Genomic DNA, 22,233 nt, shown 5'->3' on the forward strand with positions numbered 1-22,233 from the left:
AGATTATAGATATGACTGTATAACTCATAAGATTTTTTTTCTTCTACCAAAGAGTTAGGAGTGGTAGGGTTCTCCTGTCTCACCTGAGAAGCTATGGTTTCTGTGGCCAGATACATTACAAATTTTTAAAAATAAAAAAAATTTTTTTTTAGCTCTAGTCAGTCATTTTAAACCATAAATCATTTTTTAACATGTAAATTAAGTGGCTTCTTTTCTTTTTTAAAGAAACTGAATAACAAACCACCCCAAGAAAACTTAGTACCCTATTATCTGTGCAAATATATTGTAAATTAATTGCATTTTTAAAATATTTCGAAGTCTCAAGTTCTTAAAAATGTACTATCAAGCATCAATTAAAATATCTAATTGTATACATAAAACTTCAATTGGTAACAGGTGTAAAAAACCAAATAATTTCTTCTACAATGTCTATTTAAAAGAATGGATATATATGACCTTTTTTTTGGTAAACATCCAGAAGGCTACACTGTTATTTATTTCTGGAGAGATTTCCTTTTTTTTTTTTTTTTAATTTTTTTTAATGTTTTATTTATTTCTAGGAGAGAGAGAGAGAGAGAGACAGCGTGAGCAGGGGAGGGTCAGAGAGAGAGGGAGTCACAGACTGAAACAGACTCCAGGCTCTGAGCTGGCGGTCAGCACAGAGCCTGAAGCGGGGCTCGAACCCACAAACCGCGAGATCATGACCTAAGTGAAAGTCGGACGCTTAACCGACTAAGCCACCCAGGCGCCCCTCTGGAGAGATTTCCTAATTGGTAAAGCTAAAATGGTATTATGCATTAATTGTTTTAACTAACATTTTTTCCCAGAAAAAACTTACACTCAAAAATGAAAAAAAAAAAAAGAAAAAGAAAAAAGATTCTATGCTCCTAAGAAGTGACAGCAGGCCAAAAATGACAATAAAATGTAATGACAGTAATAAAATGCCAATATTAAAAATCCTATACAGTAACATACCTAGTTCTTTTGAGACTAAAGTTTTAAGAAAGGAAAAACATGGTAACAGCTTGATTTCAGAAGGGGTTAAGATGACAGAGAAGTAAAGGGACTGGAATTTTCCTCATCCCTCAAACACAGCTGTACTGAGGTCAAATCACTTGGAACACCCAGGAAATGGGTTTGCGGAGTGGCATCAAGATCTCCACGGTTGGAAGGAGACAGCTTGGCAGGATCGAGCTTCTGGAGCTAAAACTCAAAGGTACAAAAATGTGCAACTTTCTCCAAATGGAGCTGGAAGCCATTGCCATGGTCCTGGGGAGGAGGGAGCCAGCCCTGGAATGCGCACGCGGTGTAGCCATCTCAGGGGCACACTAGGAGAGAACAGTCCTTCCCCAAGTACTGTAAAGAGAGGGTTTATTTCCTCCGGAAGGACAAAAGACCCTGCAGGTGCCAGCCAAAGGCCTTTTATCAGCAGGGCAGAGTGGTGCTACTCCAGAACAGGGTCCGCATGGTGTAGGGTCCTTTAGAGACACCGGGTTTTGAATCCCTACTCAGCTCCTAGAAGGCAGAGGAAAACTGTACAGCAGGGCAAGCTGAACAGCATGGTTTGCGACACCTGGTCAGGAGGGGAGAGATTGGGTGTCACCATTTTTTCTCCCCAGCACCAACACAGTGCCACTTTAGGGAGCAGGATGGTGGGCTCCTAGTTGAGGTGGTATTTACATCAAACCCTGCCCCTTGGGGCCTGGAAACTGCTTATCTACTGACCCAACACGCAGCTGGCCTCTTCTCCAGACCAGCACAGCCAAAGAGAACTGTTGTTTTTGCTTCTGTTTTTTAATTTTTAATTTAATTTAATTTAATTTAATTGTTCTATCTCCTTTTTTCTTTTGGAATCAGGCTTATAGTTTCTGATTTTTGGGGGTGGGGGTCAATTCTAATTTTATATAATTAATAAATAAATAAATAAGATTTTTTTATCAGGCATTTTTATTCTATTCTTTTCCCACCTTTTCTCTTTCTTCTTCTTTATTTTCCTTTCTTTTTCTCCGGATTTAGCCTTATAGTTTTTTTTAATTCTGTTTGGTCTTCTTTTTTCTCTTTTCATTTTTCTCTTTTCATGGGATTAGGCTTCCCCACCCCTTTTTTTTTCTTTTCTTTTTCCAGGGCTACTTCAACAAACAAATCAAAGCCCATCTGGTTGAAGGTCCAAACATTCCACCATTACAAGCAAGGAAGAGCTCGGCTAAGGACTGACCTGTGGGATACAGCAGCCAAAACTCCATAATGGGATGCATGCAACATACACCAAAAACACTTCCTGAACTGCCAGGCCCTGGACAGGGTATGAGCCCTTTTTAATATAGTAATAATCTCAGATGCAGACCACATGACACGCTATTAAAATATACAAGAGACAGAAACTTAGCCAAAATGACAAAATGGAGGAATTCTCCCCAAAAGAAAATCCAAGAAGAAATCACAGCCAGAGAATTGCTGAAAACATATATAAACAATATATCTGAAAAAGAATTTAGAATAACAGTCATAAGACTAATAGCTGAGCTTGAAAAAAGCAAAGACACCAGAGAACCCTTGCTATAAAGATCAAAGGCCTAAGAACTAGTCACAATGAATTAAGAAATGCTGTAACTGAGATGCAAAACAAACTAGACATAGTGACAGTGAGGATGGAAGAAGCAGAGGAGAGAATAGGTGAAACTGAAGATAAAATTATGGAAAATTGATGAAGCTGAAAAAAAGAGGGAAAGGAAACTATAGATCATGAGGGGAGAATTGGAGAACTAAGTGAGTCTATGAAATGAACCGATATCTGTATTAGAGGAGTTGCAGAAGAAGAGTGAGAGAAAAGGGAAGAAGGTTTATTTTACCAAATTATAGCTGAGAACATCCCTAATCTGGGGAAGAAAACAGGCATTCAAGTCCAAGAGGCACAGAAAACTACCTTCAAAACAAAACAAACAACCCTCCCCCCCCCCACAACATATCACAGTGAAACTGGCAAAATAAAAAAATAAAGAGAGAATTCTGAAAGCGGCTAGGGACAAACAGTCCTACAAAGGTAGACACCTAAGGGTAGTAGCAGACCTAGCCACTGAAACTTGACAGGGAGTGGTAGGAAATAATCAATGTGCTGAATAGGAAAAATATGTCACCAAGAATCCCTTATCCATCAAGGCTGTGATTCAGAATAGAAGGAGAAATACTTTCCCAGACAAACAAAAACTAAAGCGTTCATAACCACTAAACCAGACACACAAGAGATACTAAGGGGGACTCTGTGAGTGGAAAGCAGCAAAGACTACAAAGGACCAGAGACATCACCACAAACACGAAACCTACAGATAACACAAGGGCACTAAATCATTATCTTTTCAATAATCACTATGAATGTAAATGTAAATGCCCCAATAAAAAGGCATAGGGTTATCAGAACAGATAAAAAACCAAGATCCATCCATATGCTGCCTACAAGAGACTAATTTTAGCTGCAGATGGAAAGTGAGGGGATGGAGAATCATTTCTCATGCTCACAGACATCAAAAAAAGACAGAGTAGCCATACTTATATCAGACAAACTATATCTTAAAACAAAGACTGTAACAAGAGATGAAGAAGGGCATTATATCATAGTTAAGGGGTCTATATCAAGAAACGCTAACAATTGTAAATATGCTCCCTTCCTGAAGCACCCAAATATATAAATTAATTGATCACAAACACAAGCAAATGCATTGATAATAATACTGTAATTGTAGGTGACTTTAATACTCCACTTACAGCAATGGACAGATCATCTAGGCAGAAAATCAATAAGGAAACAATGGTTCCAAATGACACATTGGACCAGATGGACTTAACAGATATGTTCAGAATTTTTCATCCTATAGCAGCAGAATACACATTTTTCTCTAGTGCACATGGAATATTCTCCAATCAGATCACATACTGATATCACAAAATAGGCCTCAACAAGTAAGAAACGACTGAAATCATACTATGCATATTTTCAGATCACAACACTATGAAACTTGAAATCAACCACAAGAAAAAAATTGGAAAGCCCCCAAATACATGGAGGTTAAAGAACATCTTACTAGGGGCATCTGGGTGGCTCAGTCAGTTAAGCGTCCAACTTCGGCTCAGGTCATGATCTCACAGTTTGTGGGTTCGAGCCCGCGTCGGGCTCTGTGCTGACAGTCAGCTCAAAGCCTGGAGCCTGTTTCCAATTCTGTGTCTCCCTCTCTCTCTGACCTTCCCCTGCTCACGCTGTCTCTCTCTCACTCAGAAATAAACAAAACATTAAAAAATTAAAAAAAATTAAAAAAAAGAACATCTTACTAAAGAATGAATGTGTTAACCAAGAAATTAAAGAAGAAATCTGAAAATACATGGAAGTTAATGAAAATTAAAACATGACAGTCCCAACCCTTTAGGATGCAGAAAAGGCAGTCCTAAGATAAAAATACACTTCAATTCAGGCCTATCTCAGGAAGCAAAAAAGGCCCCAAATACACAACCTAACCTTACAACTAATGGAGCTAGAAAAGCAGTGCAAATAAAGTCCCAGGCCAGCAGAAGGAGGAAAATAATGAAGATTACAGGAGAAATACAAGATATAGAATCCAAAAAAAGGTAGAACGGATCACTGAATCTAAGAGCTGAAAGAATAAACAAAACTGATAACCCCCTAGCCAGACTTATCAAAGAGGGAGAAAAGCCAAATAGATAAAACCATGAATAAAAGAAGAGAGATCAAAACCAACACCCTAGAAATACAAACAATTACTAGAGAATAACTATGAAAAATTGTATGCCAGTTGACAATCTGAAAGAAACAGACAAATTCCTAGATCCTCACACACTACCAAAACTCAAACAGGAAGAAATGGAAAATTTGAACAGACCCATAACCAGCAAAGAAGAGCCCTGGAACAGGTGGCTTCCCTGGGGAATTCTACCAGACATTTAAAGCAGAGTTAATACCTATTCTGCTCAAACTGTTCCAAAACACAGAAATGCAAGGAAAGCTTCCAGACTCATTCTACGAAGCCTGCATTACTTTAATTCCAAAACCAGACAAAGACCCCTCTAAAAAGAATTACTGGCCAACATCCCTGAAGAAACTGGATGCAAAAATTCTCAAGACACTAGCAAATTGAATCCAAGAGTACATTAAAAGAATTATTCACCATGACCAAGTGGGATTCATTCCTGGGCTGCAGGGCTGGTTCACTATTCACATATCAATCAACATGACACATCCCATTAACAGAAGAAAAGGATAGGGGCACCTGGGTGGCTCAGTCGGTTAAGTGTCTGACTTTGGCTCAGGTCATGATCTCGCAGTCTGTGAGTTTGAGCCCCACACCGGGCTCTGAGCTGACAGCACAGAGCCTGGAGCCTGTCTTGGATTCTGTGTCTCCCTCTCTCTCTCTGCTCCTCCCCTGCTCACACTCTGTCTCTGTCTCTGTCAAAAATAAATAAAAATAAAAAGAATGGAAGAAAAGGATAAGAACCAATATGATCCTGTCAATAGATGCAGAAAAAGCATTTGACAAAATACATCATCCTTTCTTTAAAAAAATTTTTTTTTAATGTTTTAATTTATTTTTGAGAGAGAGACAGAGCGTGAGTGGGGGAGGAGCACAGAGAGGGAGACACAGAATCTGAAGCAGGCTCCAGGCTCTGAGCTGTCAGCACAGAGCCTGATGCGGGGCTTAAACTCGTGGACCACAAGATTATGACCTGAGCTGAAGTCAGACACTTAATCGACTGAGGCACCCAGGTGCCCCTACAGCATCCTTTCTTAAAAAAAAAAAAAAAAAATGGGGCGCCCAAGTGGCTCAGTCAGTTAAGCATCCGACTTCAGCTCAGGTCATGATCTCACAGTTCATGGGTTCGAGGCCCGTGTCGGGCTCTGTGCTGATAGCTAGCTCAGAGCCTGGAACCTGTCTTCAGATTCTGTATCTCCCTCTCTTTCTGACCCTCCCCTGCTCATGCTGTCTCTATCTCTCTCTCAAAAATAAATAAAACATTTAAAATTTAAAAAGAAAAAAGAAAAAAACACCTCAAAAGTTGGGATACAAGGAAAATACTTTAACATCATAAAAGCCATATAAATGAAAAGCCCACAGCTAGTATCATCATCATTGGGGGAAAACTGAGAGCTTTCCCCCTGAGATCAGGAACACGACAGGACGTCTGCTCTCACCACTGTTGTTTAACATCGTGTTGGAAGTCCTCGCCTCAGCAGACAACAAAACAAAAGACACCCAAATTGGCAAAGAAGTCAAACTTCCATTTTTTTCAGAAGATATGATACTCTACATGGAAAACCCAAAAGAGTCCACCAAAAAATTGCTAGAGCAGAGCAGAAAAGTCACAGGATATAAAATCAATGTACAGAAATTGGTTACATTTTTATATACCAATAATGAAGCAACAGAAAGAGATTTCAAGGAATTGATCCCATTTACAATTGTACCTAAAACCACAAAACACCTAGAAAGAAACCTAACAAAAGAGGTAAAAGATCTATACACTGAAAATTATAGAAAGCTTATGAAAGAAACTGAAGAAGACACAAAGAAATGGAAAAACATTCTAAGCTCATGGATTTGAAGAACAAATATTGTTAATGATGTCGATACTACCCAAAGGAATCTACATATTCAGTGCAATTCCTATCCAAGTAGCACCAGCATTCTTCACAGAGCTAGAGTAAACAATCCTAAAATTTGTATGAAACCACAAAAGACCCTGAGTAGCCAAAGTAATGTTGAAAAAGAACACCAAAGCTGGAAGCATCACAATCTCTATATTACAAAGCTGTATTACAAAGCTATAATCATCAAGACAGTATGGTACTGGCACAAAAAAAAAAAGACACATAAATCAATGGAATAAAACAGAGAACCGAGAAATGGACCCACAAATATATGGCCAACTAATTTCTGACAAAGGAGGAAAGAATATCCGACGGAGAAAAGACAGTCTCTTTAGTAAATGGTGCTGGGAGAACTGGACAGCAACATGCAAAACAAAGAAACTGGGCCACTTTCTTATACTATACACAAAAATAAATTCAAAATGGATGAAAGACCTTAAATGTGAGACAGGAAACCATCAAAATCCTATAGGAGAAAACAGGCAGCAATCTCTTTGACTTCAACTGCAGCAACTTCTTACTTGAGGCAAGGGAAATAAAAGCAAAAAATGAACTATTGGGACTTCATCAAGATAAAAAGCTTCTGCACAGCAAAGGAAACAATCAACAAAACTAAAAGGCAACAAACAGAATGGAAGAAGATATTTGCAAATGAGGTATCAGATAAAGAGTTAGTATCCAAAAATCTATAAAGAACTTACCAAACTCAACATCCAAAAAACAAATAATCCAGTGAAGAAATGGACAGAGGATATGAATAGACACTTTTCCAAAGAAGACATCGAAGTGGCAAATAGACACATAAAAAGATGCTCAACATCGCTCATCATCAGGGAGATACAAATCAAAACTGCAATGAGATACCACCTCACACTGGTCAGAATGGCTAAAATTAACAACTCAGGAAACAACAAATGTTGGTGAGGATGTGGAGAAAAGGGAACCCTATTGCACTGCTGGTAGGAATGCAAACTGGTGCAGCCACTCTGGAAAACAGTATGGAGGCTCCTCAAAAAATTAAAAATAGAACTACTCTATGACCCAGCAATTGCACTACTAGTTATTTATCCAAAGGATACAAAAATGCTGAAGGGGCACATACACCCCAATATTTATAGCAGCACTATCAACAATAGCCAAATTACTAAACGAGCCTAAATGTTCATCAACTGATAAATGCAGTGAGATGTGATAAATATATATATATTTATATAAGTAAATATTTATATAACTTATTTATATAAATAAATACATATACACATATACACACATATACATATAATGGAATACTACTTGGTGACGAAAAAGAATAAAATCTTGCCATTTGCAACTACATGGATGGAACTGGAGGGTATTATGCTAAGTAAAACGAGTCACTCAGAGAAAGACAGATATCACATGATTTCACTCATATGTAGAATTTGAGAAACTTAACAGATGAACATATGGGAAGGGAAGGAAAAATAAAATAAAAAGAGAGAGGGAGGCAAACCATAAGGGACTTTTAAATACACAGAATGAACTGAGGGTTCACTCTTGAAGCCAAGACTATACTGTATGTTAACTAACTTGAGAAGAAAAGAATAAAATAATAAAATAAAATAAAATAAAATAAAATAAAATAAAATAAAATAAAACAAAAAATAAAGTGAATAGAGTGGAACAGAATATTTAGAAAGAAAGGAAAAACAGGTCACTCTGAATCTTGGGCAAAGAATCAATAGTTTCTAAGCTGAATTAAAAAGGAAAACAAGGGGTGCCTGGGCGGCTCAGTCAGTTAAGTGTCCACTTCAGCTCAGGCCATGATCTCATGGTTTGTGGGTTTGAGCCCTGCATCAGGCTCTGTGCTGACAGCTCAGAGCCTGAAGCCTGCTTCGGATTTGTGTCTCCCTCTCTCTCTGCCCTTCCCCTGCTCATGCTCTGTCTCTCTCTCTCAAAATGAAATAAACATTAAAAAATTTTTAAAAGAGGAGGAATACAATTTTTTAAAAATATACATATAATTTAGGGGCACCTAGGTGGCTCAGTCAGTTAGGCATCTGACTCTTGATTTCAGCTCAGGTCAAAATCACATAGCTTCGGGCTCTGTGCAGGAGCCTGCTTGGGATTCTCTCCCTCTCCCTCTCTCTCTGCCCCTCCTGTGTGCTCGCTCTCTCTTTCAAAAATAAATAAATAAAAATATACATGTAATTCAAATTTGGGAACTTTTATACTTTAAAGGATAAAAAAAATACAGGGCTCTAATAAAAATAGGTAATTTTAAGATTGAGGAGTTTATTACTTATGGCTACAATTTCAAACTCTGGAAGAATATTGGTAAAAAAATTTAGGTCTTTTAAAAAATTTTACTTCTTATAAAAATATCTTTAAAAAAATTTTTTTTAATGTTTTATTTATTTCTGAGAGACAGCATGAGCAGGGGAGGGTCAGAAAGAGAGGGAGACACAGAATCTGAAGCAGGCTCCAGGCTCTGAGCTAGCTGTCAGCACAGAGCCCGACGCGGGGCTTGAACCCACAAACCGTGAGATCATGACCTGAGACGAAGTCAGGTGCTCAACCGACTGAGCCACCCAGGCGCTCCTATAAAAGTATCTTTTTATGTGTTTCATTTGTGTGGTGATCGTATTGCTATCACAGAATACAAAACTCAAAAGTAAACAGGGCATATCCAAACCTATGAAGATTTTGGATTTTTGCATTTAAGCTAATGTACCTAAGCTTTTTGAGAAATGTATTGAAAAACATATAAAATGTGAATATGAAGTTTCACTTGAAATATGCTATAAACAAAATATCTGGTGTTTTAAAAATTAGTTATTATGAAACCTACATAATATTATAAAATCATAATGACCAATAGAATTTTTCCATTAAAATGTTTTATGAATAGATTTTAAGTGTTACAGTTCTCTGATAATATTTAATATGGATTGTATTTTATTTTTATATTAACTTGGTTATATTTCCTGACATTCCTAATTATGGGCATATAAGCTAACATTTAAATTAATAACATATATTTATCTAAAGACTTAAAAGAAAAACACTGAGGTTTGCATCAAACTACTTGTAAATTAAAAGGAATGTTGCTAAAAAAAGAAAAGAAAGGAAAAGGAATATTGCTAATAAAGTAATGTATACTGGTCAACTGCCTATAAAAATGAAAACTTAAAGGAAAATTTCAGACAAACTCTCAAAATATTGAATTTATTTACATTAGGTCTAAATTATTTAGGGATCTAGTCAGGTAAAATTCTACCTACATTTAGAAGTTTGATGGTCAATTAAGACTCCTCTCTCATTTTTTTTTTAATGTTTTATTTATTTCTAGGGGGGAGAGAGAGAGAGAGAGAGAGAGACTCTGAAACAGGCTCCAGGCTCTGAGCTGGCAGTCAGCACAGAGCCCGACGCGGGGCTCGAACCCACGAACCGCGAGATCATGACCCAAGCGAAAGTCGGACCCTTAACCGACTAAGCCACCCAGGCGCCCCTCCTCTCTCATTTCTAATATCTAGTATTTTATATACAAACTGGGAAATAATATAAAGAAAAGCATTACAAACATAATTCTAACACATTTTGGCCAAAATAAAAAATAAAAACAGGTCATTACATAATTCCCATGTATGCTCTACTTAGGTATTCTTGCTTATTTGTAAAACACATGGTCACTTCCAAGTCCCAAATAAAATGTTTTAAAACAATGTATCTGGACTTTCGCTTCCAAAAAGATAGAGAGCATGTACTTTTCCTCTATTCTTCTTACTAAGAGTTAAAAACCCTGGACACCATATATAAAGCAAGTAATCTGAAAGGCAGAGATTAGACAGACTAACTAGGAACTTCAAGACCTAAGAAATGACACAGCAGTGAGTTTTCTTTTTGCCACACATACCCCAGACTAGGGACTGGAGAAGCTGGCAACCGAGAAACACCAATGGATGCGGACAAAAAAGTTTCCAAGAAAAGACTGCTTACTATAGCCAAAGGACAAGTAAATGGGTAGACTAATAAGACAGAAAACTTTTAGAAAATAACAATTCTATTGCAGCCAAACACCACAGAAAACTTTACGGCCCTGTGGCCAGTAGCAAAGGCTGAGTGGAGAACCTAGACTTTTACCCTCATCAGCCTTCAGTAAGGTGCTCCAACCCCTCTGCCTTTATTTCATAGAAGTGCTGCTACCAAGTATGAATCAATACCTTCTCTTCCAGGAGAGAAGGTTGAGTGAGCATCTGCGACCTTCATCTTCACCCTGTGGTAATAAGGCAACATTCATTTAAATCTATATTTCAATTCAATCTATAATTCAGTTCAATCTATAACATTAGATTTAAATAAGATCTAGAGTCTTAAACATACCAAAAATGTCCGAGTTTTAATCAAAAGCCACTGGTCACAACAAGAACCGAAAAAATCTCCATTTGAATGAGGAAAGGCAGTCAATATAAGTTAACACAAAGATGACACAGATGTTAGAATCATCTGACAGGGATTTAAAAGCAGCCATCATAAAAATGCTTCAACAAAACATTGTGGACATGCTTGACACAAAGGAATAACAGAAAGTCTCAGCAAAGAACTAGAAAAATCTCAGCAAAAAAATAGAATATATAAAGAGGAACTAAATTGAAAGTTTAGAACTGAAAAACACAAAGACTGAAATGGAAAAAACATAATGGAGTGGCTTACAGCAAAATGGAGGGGACAGAGGAAAGAATCAGTGAACTAGAAGACAGACAATGGGAAATACATAATGTGAAAAATAGAAAATGGACTGGAAAACAAAAAAAATGAACAAAGCCTCAGAGACCTGTGAGACTATAACAAAAAGACCTAATATTTATGTCATCCAAGTCTTGGAACATTCAAGTCTTCCAAGAAGAAAGAGGGTGAGTCTGAAAAAAGTATTCAAGGATATAGAAGTAATGACTGAAAAAAATTCCAAGTTTGGCAAAAGACATTTTGAATTTACAGATTCAAAAAGCTAAGTGAAACTCAAACAAAATAAACCAAAAGAAATCTATGCCAAGACATATGGTCAAACTTCTGAAAATGAAAGACAAAGAAAAAAAGAGAGAAATAACACCTTATCTATAGTGGAAAACAATTTGAATGACAACTGGAATTCTCATGAGAAACCATGGAGATCAGGGGAAAATGGCATAATATTTGTCAAGTGTTAAAAAAAAAAAAAAACTGTCAACCTAGAATTCTCTATCAAGAGAAAATATCCCTCAGGAATGAAAGAATGATCAACACCTCTCAGATGAAGGATAATTAAGAGAAGCTGCTGCCCAAAGACCTCCCTAAAAGAGTGACTAAATGAAGTTTGTTAAAGAGAAAGAAACTGATAAAAGAAGGAATCTTAGAACACTGAGAAGGAAGAAAGAATAAAAGGAAGAGCAAAAGCATGAGTAAATGCAACAGTTTCCTTCTCTTGAGTTTTCCAAATTACATTTGACAGTGAAGCAAAATTTATAATACTCTGATATGGTTCTTGGTGTATGTAGAGGAAATATTTAAGGCAATTATGCAATTATACTGTGAATGGGAGAGAGAAGGACATAAAGGGAGGCAAGGTTTTGACATTTCATTCAAACTGGTAAAATGTTGATACCAATAGATTGTGATAAATTATATAAGCATAATGTAATACATAGACTATAGAAAGAGATATACTCAAAAACACCTTAAGTCAGATGGAATTCTAAAAAATATCTATATCTCTCAATGTAGGATGGGTGCTATCTGATCATATAATATACAACTTACGATTTAAAAAACAAAGACTTTATTTTATTTTAGGGAGAGACAGAGAGTGAGAACATGAGTGGGGGAGAGGAGAAGAGAGGGAAAGGAGTAGTGGGAGAGAGGAAAAGCAGTGGAGGGGAAAAGCAGTGGGGGGAAAGAGAGAGGAAGAAGGAATCTTAAGCAGGCTGCATGCTCAGGACAGAGCCCGATGCAGGGTTCTATCCTACGACCCCGGGATGATGACCTGAGCTGAACTCAAGAGTAGCCCCTAAAAAACAAAGGCTTTAAAGCCCAATAATACTGTTAACTTTCAAATGTGTGGTTTGGTATAAGAGTACATACCTGGTAAATTAAAGGTAGTAGTAAAATTTTCCATATAATTGGGGGAAACTTGGTAGTTTAGTAAACTTAACTTTCACACAAAGACAAAGAAGTTAAAGTTCTATGGAATACCTCTGGTCTTTGTGCTTTAAGAACTCATGTGTTTTTACTTTGCCCTTGACCTGTAACCTTGATAGGGCAACTGGTGAGCACACTCAAAATGTAATGAAGAATCATGGATGCTCATTTTCTAAAGATTCAAATATAACTAGGATTTTTATTACCACAAGAATGAAAAATGGAGTGGTTTTATTGATAAAGAACTCATGGATATAAAGCTTAACATAGACCCAAGCATGGAATCATGTATAGGTGGACCAGACTCTGGCTGAATGAACGTCCTTAACTTTGCAGAACAATTTCTTTGTATTTTCCTTCCATGGCATTAAGTGGGCTCACAAATAGACTTCCCTTATTCTACAGAAGTGCTGCAAATAAGAATACCTGAAATCTGTCATCACATAAGAACTGCCAGCCAACACACCAACACCTTCAAATTAAAATTAACTTAAGCAACGAATATGAAGTACTTCCAACTCAAATCAAAGTTCTAACAACTGCTTCATTAGTGGGGTACACTCAAAGAATGGTCACAAAGGAAAACATTTTTATCTTATTATTCATCCAGCTATTTTCCTATGCTTTGTTAATTCAAATTTAAATTTTTGCTGACAGGTAAAATGAACAAGTAATTATGTTTACATTAGTTAAGTGTTCCAGTTAAAGAAATATAACTTTAGGGTTGGGAGTAGAAGAAATAAAGAATCTGGTGAAAGCGTACAAACTTTCAGTTATAAAATGAATAAGGCCTGAGGATCCAATGTACAACATGTATAACATGTTATATATTATGGTTGATGATACACACAAAAAGGTAATTATGTGAGGTGATGCACTAATTAACTCAATAGTGGGAATCCTTTCACAGTGCAGATATATATCAAATCACCACATGGTATGATGGTATACCTCATATATGACATTAAATATATTCGTTTTCTCAGTTATACCTCAAAGCTGGGGAGGGGGGAGAAATGTAACTCTGGGCTTTGCACTTCTTGGTATATATATTCTTTTTTTTTTTAAACACAATTACTTTATTGATTTCTTACAATCAAACACTGCCAACTACCATTACTTCCACTCATGCATCAGTAAAGGATATTTCCTTAGTATTTTCAAATGATACATTTAAATGATAAACAAAAAAGTTAGAACTTAAAATGCACCCTGATTAATTATGTAAACCAGTTAATTTAAAAAAAAAAGCATAACAATTTGGTTCCTTTCTTCATAAAATGGAAATTTAAATATTTCTCCTGATAGTCTTGAGGTTCTCATTATGTCATGAGTAATGCAAAGTGTGGCACACAGTTTCATCTAGAAAGGTGTGTCTCACACACTTTATTCAACAAACGAAATGTACATAACAAAATGCATACAGTCAATGCATGATAGAAAGCATGTTTCAAATACAAGGTGGGCCCCTCAGGCCACCATATTATTTAGGTTTTTGCATTATCATTTATGGCATTATAGATTAATTAAACATAACATACTTTTATACATTTTAACCCTGAAGATAAGAAAAATAACTGTTGCTTGAAAAATTTATTCCAGGCAGCCATTTGGTTTGTATCAGGAGAAAGTCAACCTCTGAGAGTCTAGTGTCCGCCAAGTCTGGAATCGTTAGCTCGAGTCAGTCAATCAGACGTGACATACTTCACAGTGACTGTTTTCCCAGTCCCAGCGACACTTCTCCCACAGTGCGCCAGGTGACGAAGCATCTCTGGAATCACCCTTGCATGTGGTTTTCCCTTTTTTTTTTCCCCTGGATTAACTGTATTATTCTATTATTTTTGTCCTTTCTTCTCAGTTCCTTTATGGCCTTTCATTTTAATTATTCATAAATCCTTTCAGAATATCCTCAGAGAGCTCCATAACGGGAAGTTCTGGAGACGGAAAGTCCAAGGGAGGAAGTTTGGGTATGGGGACATCCTTGGCTTTGCCGGTATTTGCTGCAAACTTCTGCCAGGTTGGAGAGGCTGTGGCAGTTTCTGAATGTGGTGGCAAGCTCCACAGCTCTGACTTTTCTACAAAATCAGCATCTACATCCAGCTCCTTTTCTACTGGGCCTTTTAGAAGTCCGGCCTTTTCAGCCTTTAGTTGTTTGTTTCCTTTCCTTAATCTTTCATTCTCAGCCACAAGGAATTCCACGTGTCTCTTCAAATCTGTGATCTCGGTCTCCTGCTCCGCTATGATTGTCTTGTCGTCCTGGGGGGCTTTGCTTCCAATGCATGGCTCTGCCGGCTCCCTCTTCTGCTGAAGTAAAAACAGTAGCGTGTCTGGAGCCCTGTCAAAGACCCCCTGGACTTCAGGCAGATGTTTCTCCACGGAAGGATGGTATTTCTCAGAGAGAAGGGGACCCTGGCCCTCCGCATCCTCAGAAGGGGGCTTGTGCGGTGCCTGAAGCTGGGCAGCCGCATCCTTGTCTGTTCTCTGCTGGGCTTGCAGTCTCTCCTCGCGCTTGGCCCTTTTCTACCTCTCCTGGATGAGGAGGAGCTGTCTCATGTGGCTGTCCCTTTGCAATCCCAGTGACAGATGAGCCTGCTCAGACTGTGTAAGCTTTATGGCTCCAGAAAGATATGCTGATGCCTTTTTGTGACAAGAAATAGCCTCTTCGTATTTCCCCTGCAGCTAATAACGATCTGCTCATCTGCTCTGTTGATGAGCCAGGTTGAGGGGTCCTTCCACTACTTCCATAGACCCTGGGGAAAGCGGCGGCCTGTGGAAGGGGAGAGACAGCACCGGAGCACACGTAGGGAAATAGTAGTAAGAAGGGCGACCGAGTGGCGGCGGTGGTAGCTGCCCCCCTCTGCTCCCCGGGAGCCAGCAGTGGGCGCAGAGGGAGCAGCAACCACACCCTTGGTATTTATATTCTTGGTTAGTGTCTTCCCATAATGAATATGGGCTGCCCGATGTGACTGTCTTGGCCTATACACACATTAGCAAGTCCGAAGCTTAATAAGAACTTACATACTGGAGGCCTGTAAAACTCCGTCTCGGAAGCAAGCTGCCACGGGAGAAAGATATTTGGGCAAGACTGCTGAAAGATAAGAAGTCATGTAGAGAAAGGTTTGGAAGATAAGAAGCCATGTTGGATGTTCCCAGCCCACTTGAGCTTCCAGCGGAATACAGCTGAATGAGAGACCTCAACTCCACCTTATGAGGCAGAACTGTCTTGCTGAGCCCAGCCAACCCACAGAATCATGAGAAATAATAAATTGGAGGGGTGGTATTTTATGCTGCAACACATAACCAAAAGAGCATCTCTCACACACACACACACACACACACACGCACACGTGTACACACACACATATTTAAGTAATCCCTACACCCAACATGGGGCTTGAACTCACAACCCTGAGATCAAGAGTCACGTGTTCTACCAATGAGCCAGCCAGGCACCCCAAATTACATTTTTTTAAAAGGGATACAGGGGCACCTGGGTGGCTCAGTCGGTTGGGCGTCCGACTTCAGCTCAGGTCATGATCTCACAGTTTGTGGGTTCGAGCCCCACGTCAGGCTCTGGGCTGACAGCTCAGAGCCTGGAGCCTGTTTCAGATTCTGTGTCTCCTCTCTCTGACCCTCCCCTGCTCATGCTGTCTCTCTCTCTCAGAAATAAATTAAAAAAAATAAATTTTTAAAAAGGGATACAAATTTAATTCAGGTAAATGGTTAAAAATCAGACACTTATCCCAGGAGTAATGTTAAAATTTAATTGGGACCAAAACAAACTGATGACTTTGAAATATATCTCTTCTAGTTCTGTTCAATAAAATGATATAAATAACAATATCACCCCATCGCATAAGTCCGATATGTATGCCAGGTACTGTGGTCTCTAATACTATGCTCTACGTCTCCTCAGAAGGCTGGCCAATCCCATTGAGAGAAGGGAAGATAAAAAGTGGTCTTGGGAAAAGAAGTCTTTAAAACCACATGAGATCCTACCAAAACAACACAAAAACAGCTCACGAGAACAGAAAGACGGGACTTTTCTTTCTGATGAAACATTAAAGGACAGCCTAATACAAGTACTGCTACGCCTCCCCTCTGGACATTCCATATTAGAGAACATGCTCTTCATCGGCTAGAACATGAATGCAGTGGGTCACAACACTGCACGTAGAGGTTTGAGAGACCCTCCCTGAGCCATAGCCTTGGGCCTTGAAACAGCGTAAAGTGAACTTGGAGCACCAGAACCAAGTGAATTTTATCTTTTGATTGTACTTGAAATAAGTAAAAGGAATCTGCTTTTCTTTTGAATTGATTTGCCAGTGTATCTCAACAATTACTATTTGCCATTTGCTGCTTTATCTATTAGGACAAAGGCATTCGTAGGGACAAAGACAGATGCCAAAAACTTACATATTGAGCCTTCTTTAAACACTAATCTAGAGAAGCAAGTTAAGAGCTTTTTTTTTTTTTTAAATATTTTTATTTATCTTTTTTATTTCTAAGAGAGAGAGAGACAGCGTGAGCAGGGGAGGGTCAGAGAGAGAGGGAGATACAGACTCTGAAATAGGCTCCAGGCTCTGAGCTGGCAGTCAGCACAGAGCCCGACACAGGGCTCGAACCCACGAACCGCGAGATCATGACCTAAGCGAAAGTTGGACGCTCAACCGACTAAGCCACCCAGGCGCCCCAAGAGCTTTTCTTATCTTAGCTTGAAACAGTCCTATATCATTAACTCTACTTTTGCTAATCGATCCAAAGAGATAACCAGGAGAAAAAACAATTTAATTATGAGATATAAAAAAAGAGCCCCAGGGATGCCTGCATGGCTTAGTTGGTTAAGAGACTGACTCTTGATTTCAGCTCAGGTCATGAGATCAAGGCTTGTGTGGTGCTCCCCACTGACGGCATGGAGCCTGCTTGGGATTCTCTCTTCTTCTCTCTCTCTCTCCCCATCCCCTGCTCACATTGTGTGCACACATGCCCTCTCCTTCTCTCAAAATAAATAAATAAACTTAAAAAAAAAAAGAGCCCCAAAGCTAGTATTTCACATTCTTGCGTTTGCGGCATCAGGCTCATGAATATTTGGTGACTTAAAATTATAAAAGGCAAATCATGTAATTTATTTTAATAATATTTAAATATATATATTATGTAAATGATACTTTAGAAGCTATAATTTTCTTTTAAAACAACCAGAATTCTCATTAAGAAGTAAAGCAAGTTATACACCACCAATATATTAAAGAGGTATGATTTTTAAATTTGGAAATATTTATAACTAAAATTATGGGAAAATCAGATATAAGAAAATTGAGTGTATATAAATTTAAGTATATGGTAAGAAGGTGTTTATCCCACACCATCAGGATGTGTATGTATGATGCAGACTGGTGTAGACTCAAGCCTCACTCATGTCAAACTGAACTTAGATTAAACTGATACTAGATAAACTTGGGTTGGGTGTATTAGAAAAGTATGGACAGTTAAAAGTACTGAGGTTTTCAACAAATGTTGTAATTACTTAATAAAATACCCATGATGTTTGGATAAGATGACCTCAAAACCCTCTTAGTCTTCTAGGAAAATAAAAGTCAAAACTGTACTTTTCATTACAAAAATCTACGTGCCTTTTCTTTGGCACGACAGTATTTTTTATGACTCAGCAACAAATGCTGGAATAGTGGCCATATAAAATAGAAAACACAAATCTGACTTAAATCAAACACAAGGATAAGCCCAGTTTCTTTTGGTGAACTACTCCAAAAAATAAGTAAACAAAATTAAAATTACTTAGAGAAAAAGAATGAGAGAGGCAGAGAAAGTAGCCACGTTAACATTGCCCTACATATCCCTTAATCCAATCCTGTGGAAAAGAAGTAAATTGCATCTTCCAAGATATCTTCTATGATCTGTATATATTTTCCTTATGTCTCGTGTCATCTGTATCTTTAGCACAAAATCACTCCTTTTTCTGGGAAGTATCTTTTCATTTCCTACAAGCTTTAAGAAAGCTTAGGAAAGAAGGCGCACACACACGCGCGCGCGCGCACACACACACACACACACACACACACACACACAAGAACAGGCCATGAAATGATGCACTGAGTTAAGTAAGGATCCAGCAAGGGCAGGGAGTACTGCCTGACAATATTAAGGTCACATCAATTAAAGTCTCCACACGTCAGTCAGGTGTGACTTACTGATCTGTCGCTACCAAAATGCAATAACTGATGTTAATAATAACGACCATTAGACATCAAGAAAAGATATCACCTTTAGTATATTGTTCCTTTACGGCAAAGAAGAAAAGTTTTACAAAATATCTGTATAAAACAGCTAACAATCATAACTGCTAGTGTCCAAAGGAGTAACTTTGGTATAGGGCACTTGCTCCAGAACGTTTCTCACGACTCTTAACAATTTAGGTGGTGGTGTATTTTCCCTTCTTAAATCTAAGTGTAACTAAGGCCTTCTAACAATGCTGAAATACAGTTCTTCATAGCTGGCATGCTCCTTAGTATTTTCTCACACCGACCTGCTAAACTGTACTTATTTGATTAAATCACCCCCAACATCAATAAATGTTACAAGGAACTATGGTTTAAACGAGATGGACAGGCCTCGCAGCTATATCTGGAACATCAGAGATGACACGCCGCACTTAAATATCTCAAGGTGTCCACATCAATATCATAGTCTGAGCACGTCTGAGCTCGATCTTACTAGTTTTCAGCCGTTGGGGAGGGGCAGGTACAAGTCGGGAGTTAGAATTCTGCTTAACCAAGGCTGTGAACCCTGGGCACTGGAGGCCCACTGTGGGAGGGCATGGGGGTCACTGAGTGTCCTAGACAGCCACCGCAATCCACCTGCTCTCCATGTTCTACCACAGGGCTCAAACTTTCTCTGTAAAGGGCCAGAACAAAATATTTGAGGCTTCGTATGCCGCACCGTCTCTGGGGCAACGACTTAGCTCTGCTGTTACAATGCGGTAAAGCAGCCATGGACAGTTCATAAAGGAATGCGCATGGCTGTGTTCCAATAAAACTTTATTTATCAACAATGCATTTGGAATGTCATAGCTTCCCACGAGGCAGGAGACATTACATTTCATAGTCCCCTTTTAAAATGTAAAAGCCATCCTTGGCCAGCCGGCCTTACAAGGACAAGCCGCCTGGGCCCACGGGCCCCGCAGGTGGCAGACCCCCTGCTTTCTGTCTTACGCGGCGACTCTGACCAAGGGGACGAGGTTAATGTCAAGGGCCGCGTCCGCCAGGGGTGAGGAGGTCACACCCGCGAGCCCAGTGTGCCCAGCCTGGCGCGTCCCGGGTCACGCCGGGGCCCCGCCACATCGCTGCCGGCGCGGATAGGAGAGGGACACACCTCCACAACGGAGGCCGGGACCCCGGGCAGTGAGGTATGGGAGGAGTGCAGGACCGGGTCTCCGGCGGACCCCGGAACAGGGAGCTTCCCCCAGGAGTGTCCCCTGGGTCGCTGCCGCCGCAGGTCGGTCACTCACTCGGAAAGGTAGGCACGAACGAAGGCCATAGCAACAGCACAACTAGAAAGACTAAGGACTTCATGGGCATCGTCCGCAGCACTCCGCCATGCGACGGGAACGTCCTGGGCCACCAGGCCGGGTACCTCAGGGCCGAAAAGAGAGCGTGTCAGCGGCGACGGTCCCCTCTCAGGGCCGTGGGCGCCCTGCAACGGTTCTCCTCAGCGCGCAGGCGCAGCGAGGGGTGGGCGAGGGGGGAGGGGAGCGCGAGCGGCCGAGGCCCGCCCCTTCCTGGAGCCGCGCGAAGGGGGCTGGGCCACAGCGCTCGGCCGCGCCCCGGTGCGCATGCTCGCTTCGGCTTCGAAGCTCCTCGGCGGGCGTCGGGTCCGAATGTCTCGACGCCTGGGTGACTTTTGGAGCAATGAGCGCTGGGACGGGGCAGAGCTCGGCCGGACGGTGAAAACTGGGCGTGTGGCAGTGCCTGGAAAGAGCTGTCCGATGGAAAACAGACAAGTAGCCAGGCAGTCGCAGCCGCGTGGAAGTGCTGTAGTGGGGGAAGCACTGGGCACTGTGGAGCACAGAAGAACCCCCCCACCTCAAAAGAGCGGGGAGGAGGCCCCCCACGTGTAAGAAAGTTGCGCGCTCCCGCTTCCGGAGAACAGGAAATAGTTCGGTCTGATTGCAGCGATGGGGGTTGGGGGAGGGGGGAGGTGGCAGATGGTGGAGGTGAGAGAGGAGAGTTAGGTAGTCATTAAAGCCACTTTAAGAAGAGCTTGGGTTTGTTTTGTTCAAAAGACCTCCCCCCTTTATTTTTTGGAAAAGACATGCTATGGAGACAAGCTAGCTATGGCGAATAGATCGGTTGTTGTCTGGGGTTAGGAATGGGGAGAGCGTGACTATAATAGAGAATGGGAGAATGATTTGGAGTGATGGAGAGTTGTGGTGGCCCCAGGATCTATACGTGTTAAAATTCACAGAACTGGCCACCACCAAGGATAAGTTTTACCATATCGTAGTTTTATTTTTTATTTTTTTATTTTTACAAGTAGTTTATTGTCAAGTTGGTTTCCATATAACACCCGGTGCCCATCCCCACAAGTACCCCCCTCCATGCCCGTCTCCCCCCAACCATATGGTAGTTTTAACAATCCATAGGCACCCCGTATCTCTGCTTCAGGAAACAGAGGGGTGGGTTTTATTCTGAGGCAATGAGAAGATACTGCAAGGTTTAGAGCTGGGAAGCGTGTTATTAGATTTGCATTTCAGAAAGCTTCTCTTCTTGCAGTGTCAAGAATGGGTTGGTGTGAAGGAAGCAAGACTAAGAGGCAGGGAGCCAAGTTAGAAGCCTGTTCCAGAAATCCAGGCACCAATTGATAGAGACCTGGACTTATACTGGCAGAGGACATGAGGCCCGTGGACAGATTTGAGAGATATTTAGAGTTAGAATCAACAAGACTGGGAAATTGTCTAAATGTGAGGACTGAGGGAGGAGATCATGGTCATGTTTCCGTCTGGAGCACCTTGCATGTGGTGTAGAATGGGGGATACAGTGGTTAGGGGGCGAGGAGCAGAGGAGAAGTTTAGTTTCAGCGTTGTTCTATTGAGATGGGCTTAGAATTACTACTGGTGGGGCCTGTCCAGCGAGCAGAGGGATGCAGGGCCCCAGAGAAAGCTGAGATGAAGAGGGAGGTATAGGAGGCATCAGGATCTAGAAGTGAGGAGGTGTGAGATTGCCTGAGGAGAGCCTTCAGAGTTGAAGGCCATTGGGCCTAAGTCAGATCCCTGGGAAACATGGCCAGCTAGAAAGAGGAGGAGGGACCTGCAAAGGAGACTGAAAGTGGGGCGAGGAAAACCAGGAGGGAATGGAAGCTTGGAGAGAGGGAGTCTGAGGTTGTCACATGCTTCTGAGCAGTCGAACAGGAGAAGA

At 40.3% G+C, this 22,233-nt stretch overlaps 1 protein-coding gene and 1 pseudogene across 2 annotated transcripts in view; both read right to left on the reverse strand.

Moving 5' to 3' along the window:
• SPESP1 (sperm equatorial segment protein 1) overlaps positions 1 to 20,543 on the reverse strand; it is a 35,768-nt gene extending 15,225 nt beyond the window's left edge. Inside the window, exons 1-2 of one of the 2 annotated variants that reach the window (XR_005526041.1) lie at positions 20,328 to 20,412; positions 13,783 to 13,794 (exon numbers count right to left, since the gene is read on the reverse strand). Coding sequence is in view for 1 of the 2 variants with exons in the window: in XM_039220261.1 (XP_039076192.1) it covers positions 20,328 to 20,397 (70 nt within the window). In the remaining variant the exon portion in view is untranslated. Of the gene's footprint in view, positions 1 to 13,782; positions 13,795 to 20,327 lie in introns of those variants that run through there. The other variant, XM_039220261.1, reaches the window with a different exon arrangement.
• Positions 14,554 to 15,619, reverse strand: LOC120222445 (annotated as a pseudogene).
• Positions 20,544 to 22,233: the final 1,690 nt, after the last annotated feature.

This window comes from Hyaena hyaena, unplaced genomic scaffold (genome assembly GCF_003009895.1).
Source record: "Hyaena hyaena isolate Hyena2069 unplaced genomic scaffold, ASM300989v1 scaffold_15, whole genome shotgun sequence".
In the NCBI taxonomy this organism is placed as follows: domain Eukaryota; kingdom Metazoa; phylum Chordata; class Mammalia; order Carnivora; family Hyaenidae; genus Hyaena; species Hyaena hyaena.